Source organism: Hesperophylax consimilis, chromosome 18 (assembly GCF_061612785.1).
Source record: "Hesperophylax consimilis isolate HC1 chromosome 18, BYU_Hcon_1.0, whole genome shotgun sequence".
Classification (NCBI taxonomy): domain Eukaryota; kingdom Metazoa; phylum Arthropoda; class Insecta; order Trichoptera; family Limnephilidae; genus Hesperophylax; species Hesperophylax consimilis.
In genome coordinates this window covers 11191325-11213586 of record NC_142853.1, presented here as the reverse complement: position 1 = coordinate 11213586, position 22262 = coordinate 11191325, and the positions used below count along the sequence as shown (strand labels likewise).

Here is a 22262-nt window from a genome sequence, read left to right as displayed (position 1 = left end):
CAGAGTATGTGGTGCGCACAAGTAGTCAGCAATACCTAGGAAATAACCAGAACACATCATAACCTCACAAAGATCTGTATTTTATTTTCAAGACATAAGATTCTTGTTATTGAATGTTTATGTTAATTTTTTACCTGATAAATTCAATGCAGAAGCCTTTCCGTCACCTCTACCGCCGTATTATTCCTGGAATACTACGGAAGGTTCATTAAAAATCAACTATTTCGTGACTTTATCTTCGAATGCGCTGAAAGCAAATTGTAATCTGCGAAGTGTTTTCAATAGTGGAGTTCGGCCACCCTCCACTATCTTGTAGAGGATGTGGAAGATCCCAGTGGTACAAAGCCATCTCGCTAATATCGGATAAACAATTTATTAAAATCTGCCAATAAAATCTCCACAACGGCGCAGTAACTACACAAAGTTCAAGATGTGAAAATGTCAAACACCATGCCATAGACACTCAGCTGTCAACAGTTTTTCCATAGACATTCACTATCAGACAATGGAGATTACCGTGGCTAAATACTCATAACTGTCCTTTTTCCTCGTACACCTTTCTAATAGGAACGAGCGAAAAGGCATCTGTATTTTACAGTGCCGAAAACAAAAATATTTCTTTGTCCCTTTTCCTCATATAACTTTCTAACCGACGAGAGTGAGAAGTCAGTAATATTTTAAAGGACGAAGTACTTCAAGACCTGTGGTACAAATATTAAACCAAATATTTTGGAACCAGGTATTTTGGAGATTTGTCACAAGTACAAAGTACGGCATGAATATACCCGGTACTTTTACTGGGTAGGTACGATAAATACGCCTCTCCTCTACTTCATATTATTTGAATGCGTTCCATTTTGAGTGTAGTGAACGCAGGAAGTTGTTTTGACAGGTGGATATTGGAGGCAAAACAGAAGATCGGTGGGAAAATAATTGAGGTTAGGTTAGGTTAGAGAAACTTTGCTGATCTAATAAGTGTAATTTGAAATATAATAAACAGAAGTCGAGTATAAATGACGGAAAATTATTATATTATACAGCAGAACCGGACGAGAGCTGGAAAAACGTGGTAATAATATTATGGTATAGTGATTCGTATTCTATTCAATTTTAAGGTTAGGTTACCTACCTTAACAAAAAAAAACACAAAATATTGAAAATAGGTTTTTAAGCCTTTTTTGAAAACTCCTGTTGTCGGTTTTTTTAAAACATAAGTGTGTATATATTTTGATTTGTTAAGTTACATGTGCTATCTTTCAAAAACAATTCTTTCCTTAGTTCAGGTTATTCGTTTGTTTATAAATTTATACTTGAAAGAAGAGTAGTAGGTACTCTCAGTATCTCCCTGGTGAAAGACCAATGTAGGACAATGGTATGTGTATTGGTAGTTAGAAGGCTATATTTATAAAGTAGTTACCTACATACACACCATCATTCAGAATCTAAACATAGACCAGAGAGAACAGCCAGTTTCCTACTTCCCAACCTTCATATTCCCATCTCCTTTCCCCCTTCTGCTCTCTTTTGTCTCACAACATAACTCTATAGCGGATGCATCACGGAGAAATATCAGTATTGCTTATTTATCAAAAATCTCTTAAAATTATTGGTAATCCGATTAAAAAGGTTTTGCAGGCCGTTTCCTAATAAACTTTTAGAACATTCATAATATATCGGAACACGTGTTCATGCACCTGCATTTGCCTTGATAATATATAATGACGAAAAGCGATAATATTAGGATTTTTATGGACACGTGTTCCGACATCGTGATAGTACATTCGAGTTTTTCTAAAAGTCTATCAGGAAACCTATCAAACCATTCGTTAATAATCCATTCGAATTATTCGTAATCCGATTAAAAACGGGATTGCAGGCCTTTTACGAATGAATTGATAAGTTTCCTAATAAACTTTCAGAAAAACACGAATGTGTTATTGCGATGTCAGAACGTGTAAAAAAAACTTATATTTACGCATTTCGTCATTATACATTATCAGGACAGATGCATCCGATATATAAGGAATGTACCAAAAAGTTAAACATGAAACGGTCTTGCAATTCCTTTTTTATCAGGATTTTAATAAATCAGCGATACGCATTTTTCTCAGTGCTGTTATGAGCAATTGGAACTCTTTATTAAAATAATCGCTGGATGAAAAGTTTAAAAAAAAAGATTTCTTTGAAGGTAGATAGGTACACATTTTATACCTTCAATTTTTTAAGGTTCATTAATTCTTGTTTGTTGAAAAGTATTATCAGGTCTTTAAAAAGCACCACATTTTTTTGGGAAGGTAATCGATAAAAATATTATTCTTGAGTGTAATAAGGCCTGTGTTTCCCATATTCCACAGTTTATGTTAATATATCAAAGAGAAAATGTTTACACTTTCTTGATGAATAGCCCCCCGTATATTTGGTGCCTGAGAAAATACCATCGTAATGGATGGAGTATGTGGTTGAGTGGTCTCACAGAGGCGGTGAGTGGAAAATGTAGAATAATATAATTCTCAAAATGTTTAAATATATCATGGAAAAATTCAAACAAACCTTTGCAACCTGAAAGCAATATTTTTTGCTCTTAAAATGATTATCATGATATTTTATCCCTTTCAAATTACACGTATTAAACCCATTTCCTAGTTAAATGACACGTATAAAACTCATTTATTAGATAAATTACACTATTAAACACATTTACTAGATAAATTACGCGTATAAAACTCATTTATTAGATAAATTACACGTATTAAACCCATTTACTAGATAAATTTCTCGTTTAAACCCATTTATTAAATTAATTGAACTATCAAACCAATTTACTAAATAAATTACACTATTAAACCCATTTACTAGATAAATTACACGTATTAAACGCATTTACAAGATAAATTACTCGTTTAAACCCATTTTTTAAATTAATTACACTATTAAACCCATTTACTAGATAAATTATACGTATTAAACCCATTTACTAGATAAATTATTCGTTTAAACCCATTTATTAAACTAATTGCACTATTAAACCCATTTACAAGATAAATTACACTATTAAACCCATTAACTAGATAAATTGCACGTATTAAACGCATTTACTAGATAAATTAATCGTTTAAACCCATTTTTTAAATTAATTACACTATTAAACCTATTTACTAGATAAATTATACGTATTAAACCCATTTATTATACAAATTACACCATTGCACCCATTTAATAGATAATTTACACGTATTAAACCCATTTACTAGATAAAATACACGTATTAAACACATTTAATAGTTAAATCACTACATTCTAGGATCTAATAAATGCATTTTCAGTCCAATCCGTTCAGTTATAACCTAGAAAAAAATGAGTATAAACTCAATCCTTCAAAAATATAAATCGAACTTTCAGCATTTTCGGCAGAGCACCAATAAATTATTCAGTTTTTTACTCGATCGGTTAAAATATATTATAGACAAACTAACCTAACGTATGTAGGTATTATTGGTATTTTAATGATGATTTGTGGGAATTGCTGATAGAAGATAGCAATTCAAGAATTAAATATATCCTTGTTTCTAGTTCTGCATAGAGGCAGTTTAAATTTACCTAAATAATTTGGAGGCAGTCTATCAGAGTATAGGATGTTTGTTTCTTTAATTTATTGGAATGTGCACATTAATGTTTAGGCAAATAACTAACAATTTTATACTGGATTCTTTTGAAGGAAAGTAACGGTTCTGCATCAAAATCCTTCAGTGTCCCCACATAGCGAATTTCTCTACGAGAAGTATAGGTATTTACGCTAAATAGTATAAACAAGTCGTTATCCGCGTCTGTCTGTTTGTGCGCTTAGTTCTCCTAAACTAAGCAACGGATTTTGATAAGGTTTTTACTATGATTTAGAAAATTTCTCCCGAAAGGTTTATATATATATAACATGCGTATAGTATTTATAGAAAGTAGAGAAAAGTTGATGCTTTGTAGTCAAGTATAAGAAAATATTTTCGGCGTTTACATTGCTAACTAGCCAACTAACTAACTAACCATCACGCCGTTTCCCCGCAAGGGTAGGCAGAGAGGACGGACCGCCAAACAACTCGGTCTTGGCACACACTTCTTGCCTCATTCACATTCATACATCGTCTCATACATACTCTTCTATTATTCTGACTCTTGACATGGCCTGACTCGAGTAACTGATTCACTTGATCGTGCCATGTCTTCCTCGGGCGTCCCTTGCTTAATCTTACTCATTACCTTACATCAGCCTCGCACTCTTTGCGGATCTCCACATTCCTCACACGATCATACATGGTTTTACCACATATACGCCTCAGGGATCTAATTTCAACAGCATTCAACCTACTTGCATCCTTTCTTTGCCAGTTCCATGCCTCACTTCCTTACATCAGGGTGTGTATCAGCACTCCATTGTGGACTGCTGAACAATTTTTTGTTAGCGCCAACTACGTTCAGTCCTCCATTATTGGAGTTACCTGCATTTACCCTTATTTCAATATATCTGTCAGCCTTCCCATCTCTCGTAAACATACTTCCTAAATAACACAAACTTATCACAAAACTTAAACTCATCCACCTGCTCCAAGTATTCCTCATTCACAACTATATCGCACACTGTTTTCGTACTCTCTCTTTCAAACAACATTACTTTAGACTTACTTACATTCATCATTAACTCATTCTTCATGCATACTTCGTTAATACTAGACAGTTAATACGGACTGTAGATCATCCATACTATTAGCATTCAGCACCGCATCATCAGCATACAACAAGCAACATACTTTCAGATTACTAAAATTCGCGCCCAATCCCACCTCTTTCAATTCTTGCATACAATTATCCATGTATAGATTGAATAACCATGGTGACAGCCTTGTTTAACACCTTTTGTGATATCAAACCACCCCGTGAAACCGTTTACATTGCTAACGCTGGCTAAACCCTATGAAATACATCAAAATAATGTACAACGGAATTGTATATCTTAAAAGGGCCTACAGAAGAGTGCGCGATGGTACATGTCTATCTCCTAAGTATAATCCCCAGCAACGTTGGGTACAAATCCGCTAATCTCATATAAGAAGAAGTAGATAAACTATTTTTGGGGACTACTATTGGTAAGTGTTTGACTATTGACTATGTGGTAAGCACTCAGTTTTTCAACAGTTAGCCCATCAAGAATCGACAGATTTGTATTTCTACGCCACTGATTCTTATATAATTAATCCTGCGGCTGAATATGACTAAATTTTATGATCATGCTAGCAACATGTTTGTGTGTTTAGCACAAAATATTTCACCCGGATGGTGTTTGTTTACTCAGAGATAAGATATGCAGTACAAGTGCCCAGTGCCCCAACCAATAAACCGCGCTGAAAAACAAAAAGCATATTTTATTATTGTGGGTAATTAGAACTTCATCGTCTTTTGTTCGACAGGAGTTTTCTATCGAGTTTTTTTTATTCGAGAAATGCAACTGGTCAGTGTTAATTGCCGTAAATAAGCCTGTCCGCGCAACCTTAAACTATTGTTCGATGATTTAATTATGAACGAATAAAAAAGTTGACTCTTTGTTTGGGTTCCGCGAATTCCGATGTTTTTTTTGGAAATGACTCGCCGCCGTTAGTGCATTCTTCCATCAGTCCGGCATGCTCCAGCATTTTCTTACAAGACATGATACATAAGTTTTCGACGAGTCGTTTAAGAGCGAGCCGCAAAATTGAGCTAGCTCTTTTAGCTAGCTAGTGACATCCGGACTTGGACATATGTACCTACGCCAACTGACTACATAACATCTTATTTATCTCGTGTTACAGCTGTGTTCAGTATGGGGCGAGTCGTATCACTGCTTCCGTGAGCTTATTTTTGAGCTTCAATTGAGCCGTCGTTCAGTTGAGCCTTACGGAAATATTGAGCTGATACCGTGGCTACCGGTCTTAATAAAATGAGTCACGACCCAACGCTAATACCTACATGATATTGTTAGAGTCTTGACTGAGAAAACTAATCAAAATATAATTTTACTGCATAGACTATCATGTCTTGATGTTATTTCACCTCATTATGTATTTTTCTTCACAAATTGACATTCTGAAGATATAAAGGTCGTGCACTTATTCAAGCTTTCAATATTTTCAGGACAAAGTTGTTATTAATCTTTTAATATTTTCTGGACAAAGGTTTTTATTAATCTTTTAATATTTTCTGGACAAAGTTTTTATTAATCTTTTAATATTTTCTGGACAAAGTTTTTATTAATTCTTTTATATTTTCAGGACAAAGTTGTTATTAATCTTTTAATATTTTCAGGACAAAGTTGTTTTTATTTTTTTAAAACGAAGCACAAACATTCCCGGGTTACGAATAACCTTACAATATTTGAAAATCTCCTACTACCACCACAGTAAGCTGAAAATGTTGCTTGTGTTGTGATGGAGGACTTAGCCAGCCGGAGAATTGAACACACTACGCCTGGGTGGTAATTTAATCTTTCAATATTTTCAGGACAAAGTTTTCATTAATCTTTTAATATTTTTGGGACAAAGTTGTTTATTAATCTCTTAATATTTTCAGGACAAAGTTGTTATTAATCTTTTAATATTTTCCGATACCTAAAATGTATTTAGGCGAAGATTACAGCACTTAATTTTTGCTTTAGTTAAATACAATATTCGTTAATATTAATATTATCAACATTAACCACAAAGGTACTTTTCCATAAAATCTCTAATATAACTCAAATTGTTAATCTACCAGTAAATCCAAGAGTAAATTTAAATTTTCTTTCTTTTAATCTATTTGGCAAAATGCAAAACCCCTTCTTTGATTTTTTTGTATTCGTGTAAAATTATAGTAATTTTCATGCCTAACAAAAAGAACTTCCAGATTGTATTTTTATTTTTTATTTCGACAAATAAATGCAAAGCTTCATATCATCACACATTATATCAATGCCCCGTAATAAGTTTTTTCCAGAATTAATCAATCTTTTAACTATGAATATAAATTAAAAAATTGTCAGTGAAATTAATGATCTTGGCTTTATTTTTGATTCCATTTTTTTTAATTTATTTTACACATCAATATAGTAACAAATAAAGGATTAAAAATGCTTGGCTTCATTCTTCGTAATATCACATAATTAAAAAAATATTTCAGCATTAAAAATTAAATTGAATACAATACGATGTGGTCACATCAAAATGCATATATGCAATATATATATATATATATATATATATTGCATATATGCATTTTATATATATATATATATATATATATATATATATATATATATATATATATATATATATATATATATTGCATATATGCATTTTGTATATATATATATATATATATATATATATATATATAAATTTACTATTCATATTTTCACCACATGTCACCACTGTTCCATCCTTTGTCAAAGTTTGAAAACCCATCTGGCAATATTTTATTCGAATTCCGTTCAATAATGCACGCATGTACCTATATTGGCGCACTTTTACAATCACAACGAAATGGCACGGCACCATTCGTCTCATTTTTAACTATTATTATTTAGTGTGTGTGAAAGAGCGAAGACGCTTTTCGACATACTTGCTTATAACAGCTGTTGAACACGAAAAACAATGCCAATGACAGTGATGTAGTGTGGAAATTTTTATTTTTTTTGTTTTTAATTGAAAAAAAAAATGCTACCGGACAGCAAAGTGCCCATAACATTTATTACTCCAAATGTGCTAAGGAATAGCTGGTTAAAGTTTGTCGGGTTAGTGCCGATACACCCTGTATATATATATATTAATTATAAAATAGGTCTACCTATAGAAACAATAAATTACAACAGGGCGTCACCAGCTTCCAAAATAGGGAGGTGGAGCTTAAATTTATTATAGAGCTTACACGGAAGGAACAAGAAAAGTAGTCAGAATAAACTAGGAATATTTACGTACAAACTGACGTGTACCCACCGTAGCTCAGGGTTGTGAAGAGGGTTGTCTTAAGCCTTGCAGGGGACCCTGGGCATACTGAATTTAAGGGTCCTTGCTGAAAGCCGTGAACGGCGTAAACCTTCAGGAAAACAACAAACCGCAATTTTTCTATAATTATATTGAAGGGGTTCGTGCAAGTCAGTGCTATGCCACCTAATCGTGAATTGGTGTGGTAATTTAGTTAAAATTCTCACAATGACACCGACTTAAGCGAAATTATTTTCATGGTATTCCCAATTGGGGTACCTAAGTGTGTGGTGTGGATGAAAAAAGTGGAATATGAATTATTATATTCAAAAGCAAAAAAAAAATTCGGTCGAAGTGCAAACTAATTCCAACAATATTTAGACGAATATCTTATAGTATTTTTCTTAAACGGAAATATTTTTATACTGTTTAAAACAGAAATCTTTCAAACTATAACCGGACAACTCAACATAATGACAATTCAACGCACATTTAAAAAGTAATATAAAGTAATGAAACAAAAACTGGGTTAAAAAAGATTACGCAGGTTAGGTTTATGTGCTAGTGTTTTTCATCGCTTTCAATGCCTTTATATCACTTCTTAAAGGTGTGTTGAATTGTCATTGTGTTGAGTTATCATGGAACCATTTAAAAATACCAGCTTAACTGGCTAGTAGCCGAGTGGACAAATAATAATAATAATAATAATAATTGGATAATTTGTATAGCGCCGTTTTTGTGAAAAATCACCTCAAGGGCGCTGTACAATTTATTTCCTAGGATCTACATTTGTTATTTAGACCAACTGTGCCAGCACGAGGTTCGTCATCCGTTCAGGCATGTGTCTGCCGCCAATATAGCGCTGACATGTATCTGCTGCCAATAAAGAGCGCTGACACAACATCCTCACATAGACAACAAACCTTGGCAGCACCGCTGTGACGCTCGACGAAGACAGAAGATGGAGACTCTGCTGCAAGAGTCCTAGGTAGCGAAGGAACTGTACCAGCTGCTGCAGGGAGAGAGACTACCCCGTCCACCAACTGTGCCAGCACGAGGCTCGTCATCCGTTCAGGCATGTGTCTGCCGCTAATATAGCGCTGACATGTGTCTGCTGCCAATAAAGAGCGCCGACACAATATCCTCACATAGATAACAGACCTTGGCAGCACCGCTGTGCAAAATCACCTCATCCTAGTTTACCTTAGTCTCTCCAGTCACCTCCCAGCCTTTCATGCCACCTAGTGCATCCTCTCGACCCTTTCAGACTCCTTCCTGGCTCCAATACATTCTTTCTATTGTCGTGATCCGACGATTTCACACCTCTGTCTCAGACCCTTAGGGCTCGCTTATCGCAGGCTATCATAAGCAAAATCTTGAACCAAAGTCAAAGTGAAGTTTATGAGTGTCAGTCTATAATTTCCTGCCAGTACCCAGTCGACTTTGTGAAAGATGGACCAATCGAATTGGATGAAAGATACTGTTCGTATTGTATACTTTTGTTAGAAGTGTCAAGTTTGGAAATAGGGAACGCACTATGAAGTTTTTTTTTAATATTTACAACTTCACTTTAGAAAAGAAAAAATGCATGTTTTATCTCAACTATAAGATAGACAAAGTATTTAAAAACTTATATAAAAAGCAACAAAAAACTGTCAAACGATGAGTTCTGGCATCGTGAAATTTGTGTTCAATTTGAAGGTAAACTAGCGTTTTTTCAGCAATATCCACTTAACCGTTTGATGATCTTCGTGGTCAAGGGATAAGGCATTCTTCTAGAAAGTCAGAGGTCGCAACTTCGAATACCAGCATGCGCAAGTAAACAGTATATTTGCGGCGCGTTCCAGAGTGCAGTATCGTCCTGATGTTCGAAGACCGCATTCAGAAAAAAGCTTTGGCCGTATTTGGTGACCATATCTGTATGGTCAGAATCTTCCCGCCTTCGTCTTTCTCGTAAAACCGTAAACCAAGTCCTCCATTGTCCGCTTACATAAAAATGAAAAATATTTATTTTTCGAGTTCCGTGTCCTCAATTTGTACTATTTTCATTCAAAACAATCATAATTACTTACCTTTTTACTTCAATAACACCAGGTCACTAGCTTACCAAAATTCTCCGATTCCGAGACTTCACAAATCTCGGAAACAAATATTCTGATCTGGGTGATATATTTCATTTGAAAACTAATCAGTATAAATGTTGTATATTCTATCGCTTTTATTCTTCTAGACACAAATAGACCTATGTATACCCATATACCCATATAACTTCTCCGCTTCTACTATTTTGTTTTATTGAATCTTTTAAATTCATTTATATGCGTGAGGATTCATTTTTGCCATTATGTTTACATTCTTCTTTATTGTATTAAGTGTTTACTCTGATACAAAATGCTTGTATTTTTTTTAAAAAAGAAAAGCCTACTAGGGCGCGTAATAAAAAAATAAATAAATAATAAACGAGTATATACTTACGAAACTTATTTTCCATCGGGGCCTTGTGTGTGGAGTTAATGTGAAGCTAAATGGAGTGTTATCAAGCATAAAATAAGGTCTACGTGTAGAAACGAGAGTGCGATGCTAAAAGGGTTAGTCGCGAAAAGCTCACCAATCAACAGTTCGAAGTGCACGTCGTATCAATACCTAAATTAATTATGAGAGAACTCACACCTTAGTTAAACATGCGTATTGCAGTTCAACCTGCCCTGCTCGCGGAAAAGTTAAGTCAAACAATAGAAAAACCATTCGTTACGTTAATCGTTGTCCGTTGTTTATTTGAACGTTTCTTTATCTGACGTTTAATGGCGAAAACGGGTTTGATGGCCATTAGCGTCGCTTTGTTGGCATTCTGTATGGTGGTGCCAACGTTATGGGGGAATAATTACAATTACAATCAAACACGGGAAGCTTTTATGTATATCCGGAAGTAGACGGTCGTAAATGGGCGGGACTTACGTTAAAACAATCATAAGTTATTGCTTTCGAAATAGGAAATGCTTATTTTGTTATATTATGTAGAGAAGGTACATTATGTCATCTATAACTGTTAACACATTCCTTGCAAAAAACGAGAAAACTCGTCATAGCCTTTTTACAGTAAGACGCGGGAGACGAGTTAACTCGTTTTGTTGCGCAAAGCAATCTTGTAATTTTGTATATGTTATTTCGATTGTGAAATACTGTTTTTTCTTTGATTCCCAAGAAAGTAGAACGTTTTTGTTCATAAAAAAAGGAATTACACGTTCATTGCTAAGTAAATAAATAGAGACATCTTTTTAAAGTAAAACACTAAAAGATTCATCTAGGCACCGTAAATTTGTTTGTATCTTCCGTTTCCGTTTCAAGATGCTGGAATTCTTAATGGTTTAGTAAAGATTCTTTTTTCAAATGTGAAGTTGTTTATTTGGACTTTCTTAATCGCACTTTTCTTTAACATTGAAAAAAAATGTCATTGTGATTAATTAACTATGTAGGTATTGAAGTTCCTGCTTAAAAATTCTTATGATTTCATGGAAAATTTTTAGTTTAATTTTATTGAATAAGACAAAATTAGAAAGATACTTTTGACGCGAGGTTTACTACACACAACTACTAGTTTAAATAATTTAGGTTATTATAGTCAAGCGAATGTCAAACTGTTTAATAATGGATCCTAGGCATAAAACAGCTATCATGAAGATTACCAGTAATGTTGAGTATAGGCGACATGTAATAAAACTTAAAAAAGTTATGTATTATTAAATAATTTTCTTTAAATGGAGAAAATTGGCCATTTTTGTTCAAAGGCATAATATCCGGAACAAGGCGCTTGTGGAAGTGGCCAAATTAATCCTAATCTTGGGTTTAACGAATGGAGTATAAATTAACATATTCTTTTAAGGCGATGCCATACGTCGTGTGACATTTTGAATCAAGCCGCTAACAATAACACCCCTTATGTAGATGGCGATAAGGTTTAAATTCCCGTTCAACACCATTCGTCTTTTTTGATAAATACAAGAAAAAAACATCGCCAAAAAGTGTCTTTTTATTTTATTTTGCGGACGTTCAGGCACAAATATTTACTTGTTTTACGATCATTTTATAAAGAACTTAATTTGCCACATTATACAATAAAACCGTAACCGAAAATGCGTTCGTAAGTATGAGATTTTGAACTTTAAAGCAGTTTTTATAGGCCTGATACATTATTGTTTCTAGGCTTATTAAAAGACTTATCTAAAAAATACTGAATCATTTAGTAGGCCAAGATGTGTTCTACTCGCAGTATTTAATTAAAGCATCTACAACATTTCTAAGTAATCAAATTTTTAAACCAAAAAAACATGAATTTGCATTGCAACGTATGGCATCGCCTTAAGCAATAACTATAAGCCTAAAACACCTAATAATCAATAATTGTTGAATGAATAATTGCATTAAATATTGAATAATTTGTCGGGTTTTGAATAAGCCGACGCAGCGCAAACGTTAGAGCACCTGACCGGCAATCAGAAGGCTGAGGGTTCAATTCCCGACGGCGGTTTGTATTTTTTCAATTTATATAGGCGTTTCAAGCTAATAATTATTACTTAAAAATAACATGTTATCCCTTGTGCTATGCATAAAAACATTGGTTTACACCATGTTATTTACGACGAACTGTACACAAACAAAAGCATTCATAAAGAATCTTCTTGACTTCAATTTTAAAAATAAATCTACTAGAACCATGGACTAAAAAATAACACTAAGAGTGCCTTTCATTCAAATTTGTATTGGAAATTTATGCCTCGATTAGACAAATATTTGGATCACGAAATACAACCACAAGGCACTTCTTGTGTTATCCTTTATTCTATAACTAAAAAATGTAGTATTTAAACATTGAAGATAATATTATCAACTCTCAAACGGAAAACGTGAAAACAGAAAACCAGAAAAAGTATCGGTCGCATCTGGGAATTGTAAGGTTTTTATTACAATTTGAGTTTTTACTCAATAAGTTATTCCACTATAAAATTTTTGAAAACTTTTTAGTAAAATATAATATTTTGACATCTTACCACTTTGTATAAACTTAGAAAACATCTAAGTATCAAAAGTAAGGTGACCGGATAAATCATCAAAATGATAATTCATCACATCTTTAAAAAGTTATATAAAGTCATGGAAAGTGATGAAACAAAAATTTTATTAACTGGGTTAAGTAGGTTAGGTTTAATTTTTTTTCATAATTTCTAATGACTTTATATCACTTTTTAAAGGTGTGTTGAATTGTCACTATGTTGAGTTATCATGGAACCCAAAAGTACTACCCTTTGTACCGGATCTCAGCTGATATTTATTGTTTTCTTGCGGTCGAGTAAAATTAATTTCATGTACGCATCTATCAAATAATTTATTTTCTCACAAATCAAGATCTATAATCGACGCGGAAATATATTCCAAAACGTGTCTAAACGAAGCCATACTCTATGAGAGGTGTGAAAACATCAATATAACCTTTGACCCGAGATCTGGAGTGTGTAAAATATTCTATAATAGGAAATCACACAGGGATGGACTGGATTTTTCTTTGTTTAGGGATTTTTATCTATGAAGATCGTTATTTTATAAATAAAACTGATGTTTGATGCGTTCAGGATTTTTTTACAGATCCATTAATACAAGATATGTTTTTATATATTTTTTTAATGTGAAACCGCACAAGTTTCTCTACTGCTCCCAGCCGTCTGGAGCCAGTGAGACTATGGCATCCTCAGTTGGGATATGGTGTGAGGCTGAAGGTAGTGGGTAGGAAGGAGATGGGGAAGACAAAGGTGGGGAAGTACCTGGATATTTAGATCTCGTCACCAAACACGGCAAAAGCCATTTCAAGAAACGTTTCGATTCTGTATTAAATGTACATTTTCACAGTAAATATTCTGTAATCAAATAAAAATATAAGTAGGTAGATTGTATCTGCTGTTGTAAGTGCTCTGTAGTTGGATAGGAAAAATAATGTAATTAAACATAATGCGTATAAATATTATGTATGTATTCAGAAAATATGTTTTTACACTTTTCATACAGACATTAAATTCGTGGAGGAATTCCATTGTAACGACATTGAACTTTTCCACTTTTTTATTGGTCGGAAATTAAATAATGTTTTAAAGTGTTTCAATATAACGGGACACTTATTTTCATCGGGACATTTTTATTCAATGGAACTTTTCCAAAATTTCGTTTCCTAAAAATACCACCCTGAACTTTTCCGTATATTGATAATCTTTCCAGCTAACTGTTTAGTGTCTATGGTCGTTGGCAATTCTCTCTGCCTTCGTTACAATCGTTACCCTGTTTGATAAGAAATAAATAGCTATTTGATTATTAATAATAGATATTACACGACGTGATGTAAAGGTTAACGCGTTCCATTCAAAGATTATTAGGAGATACTTAACAAGATTTATTATTTTATGTTGATTCTTCTTTAGTAGCCCTCCTACCACCATGTCAGGGGTACGACAACTTTTATAATTTCAGAATTAGAAAACCGTAGACAATTAGGTACCTACAGATCTACACACAAACCACTAATATACCCGCATGGTGAGCATAAATTCGTAATAAGTGGCGGGAAACTGAGGACGCAGATTGCAAGGATTAACTTAGAAATCACAAATATACATGATGTCCGGAAATTCATAGTAGGTATAAGCGGGAAAACGGTTAATCTGCACGTAGATAATCCGAAAAAAAAAGTTTTTTTTCGCTCTGAACATTTTGATGTTAAAATTTTCTTTTAGGGTTAAACTTTTAAGAAGATATTAAACAGCAGATATTTACCGCTTAGCCTACAATTTTTTATGACCTAATAAATTCCTGCTTCAAAGTTCGACTTCAAATGTGATTCACTAGTTTCCCGCTTGTAGTTTTTTTACCTGTTTTTACATCTATATTCCACCCGAAGTTTTAATTTTAACGACAAGCGATTATTCTATTTGACAAACTAGATAAAATTTTTACTAGAGCTGGTAAAAGTTTCCATAGCCATATTTTTTCCAATTAAATAAGAAGAAGTTTTGGCAAAATATCAAGACATCGCTATATTATTTATTGAACATTACAAAGAATGTAGAAATGAAACACTTCCGCAAAGGCCGGTTTCGTGCGACCTCAAACATTATCACATACATTATCATAAACATTATCTAAAACATTATCACAAACATTTTCACAGATATTAGCGCAAACATTATTTGTTTTCGTCCACATTCCATCTCCTCCCTTTGTTAACCTTGGGGCGAGGTGGGCGTGGCCACACACATATTATTTAATGGTCTGTGGTGAAGACGTATGTACGCACTGACAATAATTACTGTCAAAAAATGTTCTGATGAGGAAGAGATGCTTGCGGTTTTAGCGATGAGATTCTAGATCAGGGAAAAAACACAGATTTAGAGTTAGAAAGTTCTTACTACCTCGAAATTTAAATAGGTTTATGAAATTAAGTACAAAATACCGATTTGAATTGGGCAATTTCTTTCGTGTCTCTGAAACCTATTTTGAAAAACTAGTTTTAATTACAAGACGTATGCAAAAAATATTTCAACAGAAATTCAAATTGGCATTACATTATGATTTATGGCTACTAGCGGTTTTTACACGAGCTAAATGTAGATATCATTTAAGTATTCCAGAAATAAAATCAATAGATTTAAAGGACTATATTTTAAGGGGAGTTCAAGATAGAAACAATCATCTATTACGATATTATTTATTTAAAATTTATTAAACTTATAATTATTAAGATCGCTCAATGCACATAACCTCAAAACCTCGAGAGAATCCGTTAGTGACCGCACCGCGCAATGTTGATGCTCTCCCCTACCTTTCCAGTTTCACCCGCCCAACACAAACATTGCATCTGCAAACAAAAATGTGGAACGCCACGCCTCCATTTTGCAAGTTTGAACCAATGTTTCTGGTAATGTTTTAGGTAATGTTTGTGGAAACAGTCGCAGGAGACGCGGCTTTTTAGACGCAGCTCGACATTCGAAATGTTCGTTCTAATGTTCAACTTTTCACATGACCCAGTTCAAGTAGGTGTCAAAGCTAAAAATTCGAGGGTTTTGCTGATTTATACACATAGATTTTATACTTTATGGTGATTAAATAGGTATTACGTACTGTAAACATAAACTATGCTTCCGAAAAACATTAATTAAAATATGTCTAGGTACACGGAGAAAAATGAGTATTGCTGGTTTATTAAAAACCTCTTAAAATTATTGATAACCCGGTAAAAACAGGACTGCAGGCCGCTTCTTCATACTTCTAGTAAATTCGTAATAATATTGGAACACGTGTTCATACACCTGTGTTTGTATTGGTTATATAATATATATAATGACGAAATGCCAAAATGTTAAGATGTGTTCGGACATTATGAAAAAGCATTAGTATTTTACTAAAAGTTTATCAGAATACCTATCAATTCATTCGTTAATAACCTACAATCCCGTTTTTAACCGGATTACAAATATTTGAAGAGATTCTTAATGAATTAGCACTATTTTCATCAGTAAGTTTTTTTCTGTGTACGAGTATATCTGTAGCAACGATCCCCTGAAATACATCGTTTTAAACAATCAAACATAGTGATTAAAAAATAATATTTATAGTTTTAGAAAAAAATATCTGTTTTAATAATTTAAAGGCGAAAAAGGTTTACTATTCCTTCAGTCGAGCTGTTTCTGAATACATTAGGTCTCTAATCGGCGCCCGCTGTGAGGAGGTACTCATAAATAACAAGAAATACCCCTGGCTTTGGACTCCCTGGAGCAGTCCTCCTGCCTCCCAACTTCTACCTCCTACCGGCAACACTCCATCATGTGTTGTCGTAATGTTACCGTCGACTGTCGACACAACACGACAACAATAACGTACGACCTAATATTATAATACATTATAACGGCTAACGGGAATATTACCTATTTTAAGTTGAAACTTTAATACTCACATTGATTGCACTTCCTATATTGTCGTTACGTTACACTTGACACAACGCAGAGTGGTAGTACTATGTACACGGTGAAAAATGACTAATATTGAATATTGCTAATTTTTTTAAGAATCTTCATATTATTCGTAATGATTTGATAGGTTTCCTAATAAACTTTTAGTAAAATACGAATCATATTATCACGATGTCGGAACACATGTTCATAATTTTTTTTAAATATTTTCGCATTTCGTAATTGTATATTATCGAGGCAAATGCAGGTGCATGAACACGTGTGGTTGATATATTAGGAATTTACTAAAAGTTTATCAAGAAATGGCCTGCAATCACATTTTTAACCGGATAACTAATAAATTTTATTAGATATTTAATAGATTTTTCTGTTTAATGTTTTCCATGTAGACACGGAGAAAAATGAGTATCTATACTCTCAGTATCGCCTTGATAAATGACCACCATTCACAATAAAAAATATTTCTGCTTGAAATGTTTTTAGCTATATTTAGTGACTGTCTGAAAATCAAGTGCTTTCATTTCATCACCTTCCTCATCTCGTTTCCCTGGCATATTCCTTTAGCCCTTAATTTTTCCGTGAAATGGCGTTTAGTCATATTTGGAGACTAAATCTGAATAGCCATTTCCAATCTTCCTCTTCCCCGTCTTTCTCCACTCCCTCCGCAATAATTATATACTTCAAATGGGGATGGCATAGTCAACTGACTTCGGTCAGAAGGGAGCAGTTGAGACTCTTGAGCGGTATCCACATAAAAATAGCAACCAAAAGGTTGATCCTGTGACTTTTAATTTGGGATCCCATTGCATTTGTCTACTTCTAGTAAAATGCATCGGATCAGACGTACTAAATATTGCTATAAAAACAATTCGTTTTGCCGGGTACACCTACCCAGACCTAGTGAAGAGATTTTGAAAGTGTCATTGTATTATAGAAAAAAGTTAGTTTTATATCTCTGTTTTTACCCTTCTCATACCGGCAGAAAATCATAAATCAAAATATCCAGAATAACCTCAGGAAACGACAGTGTTACAATAATGTCGTGATAATTTCTTTAACCCCGAAATAACAATGATTGCTAATTTATATAGCACCGTTTTCGTCGTGAAAAAACACCTCAGGGGGGCCGTACAAATATATTTATTAAATAATAAATACCAAAACTATTGACTTAAACCTAGTGGAACAGTTGTAAGTTTCTACATATGTAAATATGTATATATGTCATTAAGATAGTAGTTATAGGCCTTAGTCGTAAGTCACTAGATTTAAGCATTAGATGTAAGTCACTAGTTTTAAGTCAGTAGTTCTAGTATTAATTATTTAAGAAATATATTTTTACAGCGCTCTTGGGGTGATTTTTCACGAAACGGCGCTATAAAAATTAGCCAAATATTATTATTATTGTAATTCAAAAAAAGATATGTCTGAAAAACGTGCGCAAAGTGATAAATCGTCCAATCCGAAGTATTAAGATCCCTAAATACGTAACCGTTTTTTTTAAATTGGCTTCTTCACACTTAAGAACATCTGTAAAAAACAATGTTTTGTGTTATTGAATTAGATTTTTTAAATAATAATTATTATACATGGCAAATTTTTACTCTTTTAACTCGCCCCCTCATATTACTGTTGCCTGCTTTCCTGGTTTTACACAATTGTAAGTGGTTTTGTAATATTATATTAATAAATTGTAATATTTACTGCAATTGAATATAATAACTTAACCAACCTGGCATCTGTCTGACTGAGAGATGTCTCATGCTGGCTGGTACATGGATTCCATATCCAAGCTGCAATCCATCGCTGATATTGGATGAAGTAGTAACAAATCTAGACAAGCCATAACTCATCCCGTGGTGAAGGACACTAGAAGTAACCGGTAGTCCACTAGGCATCATGCCCTGACCCAAGGAACCAACCAACTGGGAGTTCTGATGATTAAGAGAATCCTGATTTCTTGATAAAGGAGGACTTAATCTACAACATCTGAATAAAGAGGTAACACACTCAGAACAGGGAGTATGAGGCGAGTGAGATACATTGGACAAGTTGGCAGGTTTTTGAATTGTTGACGTATTGTTTGCATCTTGTATGTATTGTCTTGCACCCTTTATGAGAGAGAGAATAGAAAACTCTGTGTTTCTCGCATTTGTTTGTAATGATTCTGCGTTGTTTGCTCTATGTAGTGGTTTAGGTCTTCGTAAACAAGTTGTTTCTCCTGATAGTATTCTGTCCACTCCAAATTTCAGCTTGCTTGAATCCACTGAAGGGGGAAGCGTATGCTGAATGTGTTGGAGATCTCTTGATGAAATTGTTCTGTCTATGTTTTCTCTTGTTGAAATTGTTGTGTCTATGTTTTCTCTTGCTGAAATTGTTCTATCAATGTTTTCTCTTGATAAAACTGTTCGGTCAATATTTTCTCTCGATGCAATTGTTCTATTAGTGTTTTCTCTTATTGTAGATGGTTCGTCAAAAGGTGGACTTCGACAGTCATTTCTGTCTGGAAATTCACTTTGAGCGTTGGGACTGCCTATTGAGGAACAAGTAGACTCTGAAAGACTCATGATTTTGAAAATAGTCATAAGAATGCAATAATAATGTTTTTGTATTAATAATACACTTTTAACTGCACTTAACCGAAAGCTAACAAATATGAGTTTAAATTGTCAGACCTTAACATGACGTACTATATTAAAGAAATTTTTTAAACTAAGTTTATGAATATGAATAACACGAATTTGTGCAATTCTTGTTCTTAGATATATCTTGCTGGTTATGATTTAGAATAACTTAACTTCACTATTTTAGAAAGTTGTTTTAAAAGTTTAGTTTTCAGTTATAATTATATTATTATTATAATCACATCACTATTTTAAAAAAGAATTATTGATTTTTGTTGTTCATCGGAACGCAAAAATTCAAATTAGAATTTTCCGAATAGGTACGTTTCCTGCCACGCCCGAGCGCACAACATTCCCCCACGAAGGCCGAGGTACACTAATGAGGGGCCCCCCGCCCCTTGAGGCCTATTTGATGGGGGCGGAGCCTCGGGGGCGTGCCCCCCATCAAATAAGCGAAATCTCATTGGGCGGACCCATGCGGGCGGGGGCCAATCAAAAGGGAATCCAGTCGGAAAAATTTGCATGACAATGTCAAAGTTATGGGGCGGTGAGGAATTTTCTTTTTCCTTAATGGGGGACGGTTAAGTAATGTATTTTGTTTGTTCTTTTACAAGCAGGAAGTGTAATGTATGGTAGGATATGAAATGTCTCCGTTAATTACAATTTAAATATTTTTCACATTACTAAAACAGGAAGGTAGTTAAGTTACTTAAGTCAGTGGCGGCTCGTGACTTTTGGGTTACTAGATTGCTAATATTAAAAAAAATATGGCGTTATTGATGTTGTTGTAGCTGAAGAAGATTTTTTATTTTTCTCGAAAATTATTCTATTATCTCGGTTAGTTTTTTATTTGTTTTATAATTTTTTTATATAATTTACTGTTGAAAAGAATGTGACCTTTCTGGGGTACCCCGTTCTAAGGTCACATTGTACATGCTTATTTGTGGGAATTATCAATTTGGTCAAGTTTTTGAGTAGGTATGCTATTATTTTTTTAAGTAAGTAAGAGTATCAAAATATATCAAGCAGTTAATTATAAAACGAAATAATAGATGAAAAACATAACATTATACAAGATAAATAGTGGAGAATCATACAGAAGAAAAACATAACATTTTACAAGATAAATATATAGTGGAGAAACAGACGGAAGAAAAACATAACATTATACAAGATTAATATGTAGTGGAAAATCAGACAGAAGAAAAACATAACATTATACAACATAAATATAGTGGAAAATCAAACAGAAAAAAACGTAACATTATACCTACAAGATAAATATATATATTGGAAAATCATACAGAATAAAACATAACATTATACAAGATAAATTTACAGTGGAAAATCATACATAAAAAAAACATAACATTATACAAGATAAATATATCGTGGAAAATCATACAGAAGAAAAACATAACATTATACAAGATAAATATATAGTGAAAAAACAAACAGAAGAAAAACATAACTTTAATCTTTGTTGGGTTGGGTTAGGTTATCTATATTCTTCCTGTCCATAATCCATATCTTGGTACTTCTTTTGAAGACGGTTATTTGTTAATGGTTTTTATTGAAATAGGGAGGATAATTTATAGTTTTATAGAGAAATATTACAAATTTCTTTGCCCAAAATCCGTTTTAGTTGTATGTTAGTGAAATGTATGTTGTAATGAGGATCTTGTGAATCGACTCAAGTTAGTGTGTGCAAAGTTATCCTGGTTTTTAAATGCATTAATTAAAAAATAATTGTTTCAGAGGCATAAAATTCAGGGAATTAAAGACGTCTAAAAGATGTGTAGTGGTTCTGATGGGGAAATTTGTAAATTTGCTTTTGGGTTAGTTTGTTTAATTTGTTGCTTATATTTTCAACTTTGGAGTTCCAATTTAGGTTTTGATCAATAATTATTCCTAGGTACTTTATCATTTGTATTTCGTTCAATTTTGAGCAATGCTAGAAACTTCTTCAATCAGTCTGTCCAGTCTGTTTTAAAAGCTATGTACACTCTAAAATAATGAATTATAATATATCACTATTATTATATTGTTATATATTATCATAGATGTAAACAAATATTTTTAAATTTTCCTTTTTCTCAAATAGGATAATTACCTACCTAATAAAAACATTAAAATACATAAATTTATTTATTGTGTAGACATCGTCCGTATCAACATCAAAGTTTAAGAATTTAGTTTCTAATCAATAGTGGGAATAAACTCTTTTGATGGGTAATTCTCTTCTGCAAAGTAATGACAATACTACAAACAGAACTTTGAGATTTATTCTGAAGAAAAATAAATATACGAAAGTCAAAGAAATATTGAAGGAGTTAAACATTATTAATTTAATTACTTTATTTCTAAATTATAAAATGATTAATTATCATATATCAACTGAATTTCTGGGAAAGATTAAAAACCTTCAGCACAAGTTCACACATGTGACGAGGAAAAGAAATCAAATGTGACTCTTATTAAGAAAAAAAAATCCAGAGACAAAAGTCGTTGATATACGGAGGAATTGAGATATTTTGCAAATTACCAGATGAAATTAAAATAAAATAAAAACATAAATATTCATTTGTTAAAAATCTTAAGTCTCCAAAAATTCTACACCGATTGCTTTGAAATTTCGAAACAACATTGTATTCGAA

General features: G+C 33.1%; 1 protein-coding gene across 1 annotated transcript in view; it reads right to left on the bottom strand.

The window, feature by feature from the left end:
- The window catches only part of LOC149415364 (homeobox protein BarH-like 1), an 82692-nt gene extending 63466 nt beyond the window's left edge, over window positions 1-19226 (bottom strand). The window contains exon 1 of the mRNA XM_089642312.1: window positions 18714-19226. Within this exon, the coding sequence (XP_089498438.1) occupies window positions 18714-18882 (169 nt within the window). The 5' untranslated portion in view covers window positions 18883-19226. The remainder of the gene's footprint in view (window positions 1-18713) is intronic.
- Between the last annotated feature and the right edge of the window lie 3036 nt (window positions 19227-22262).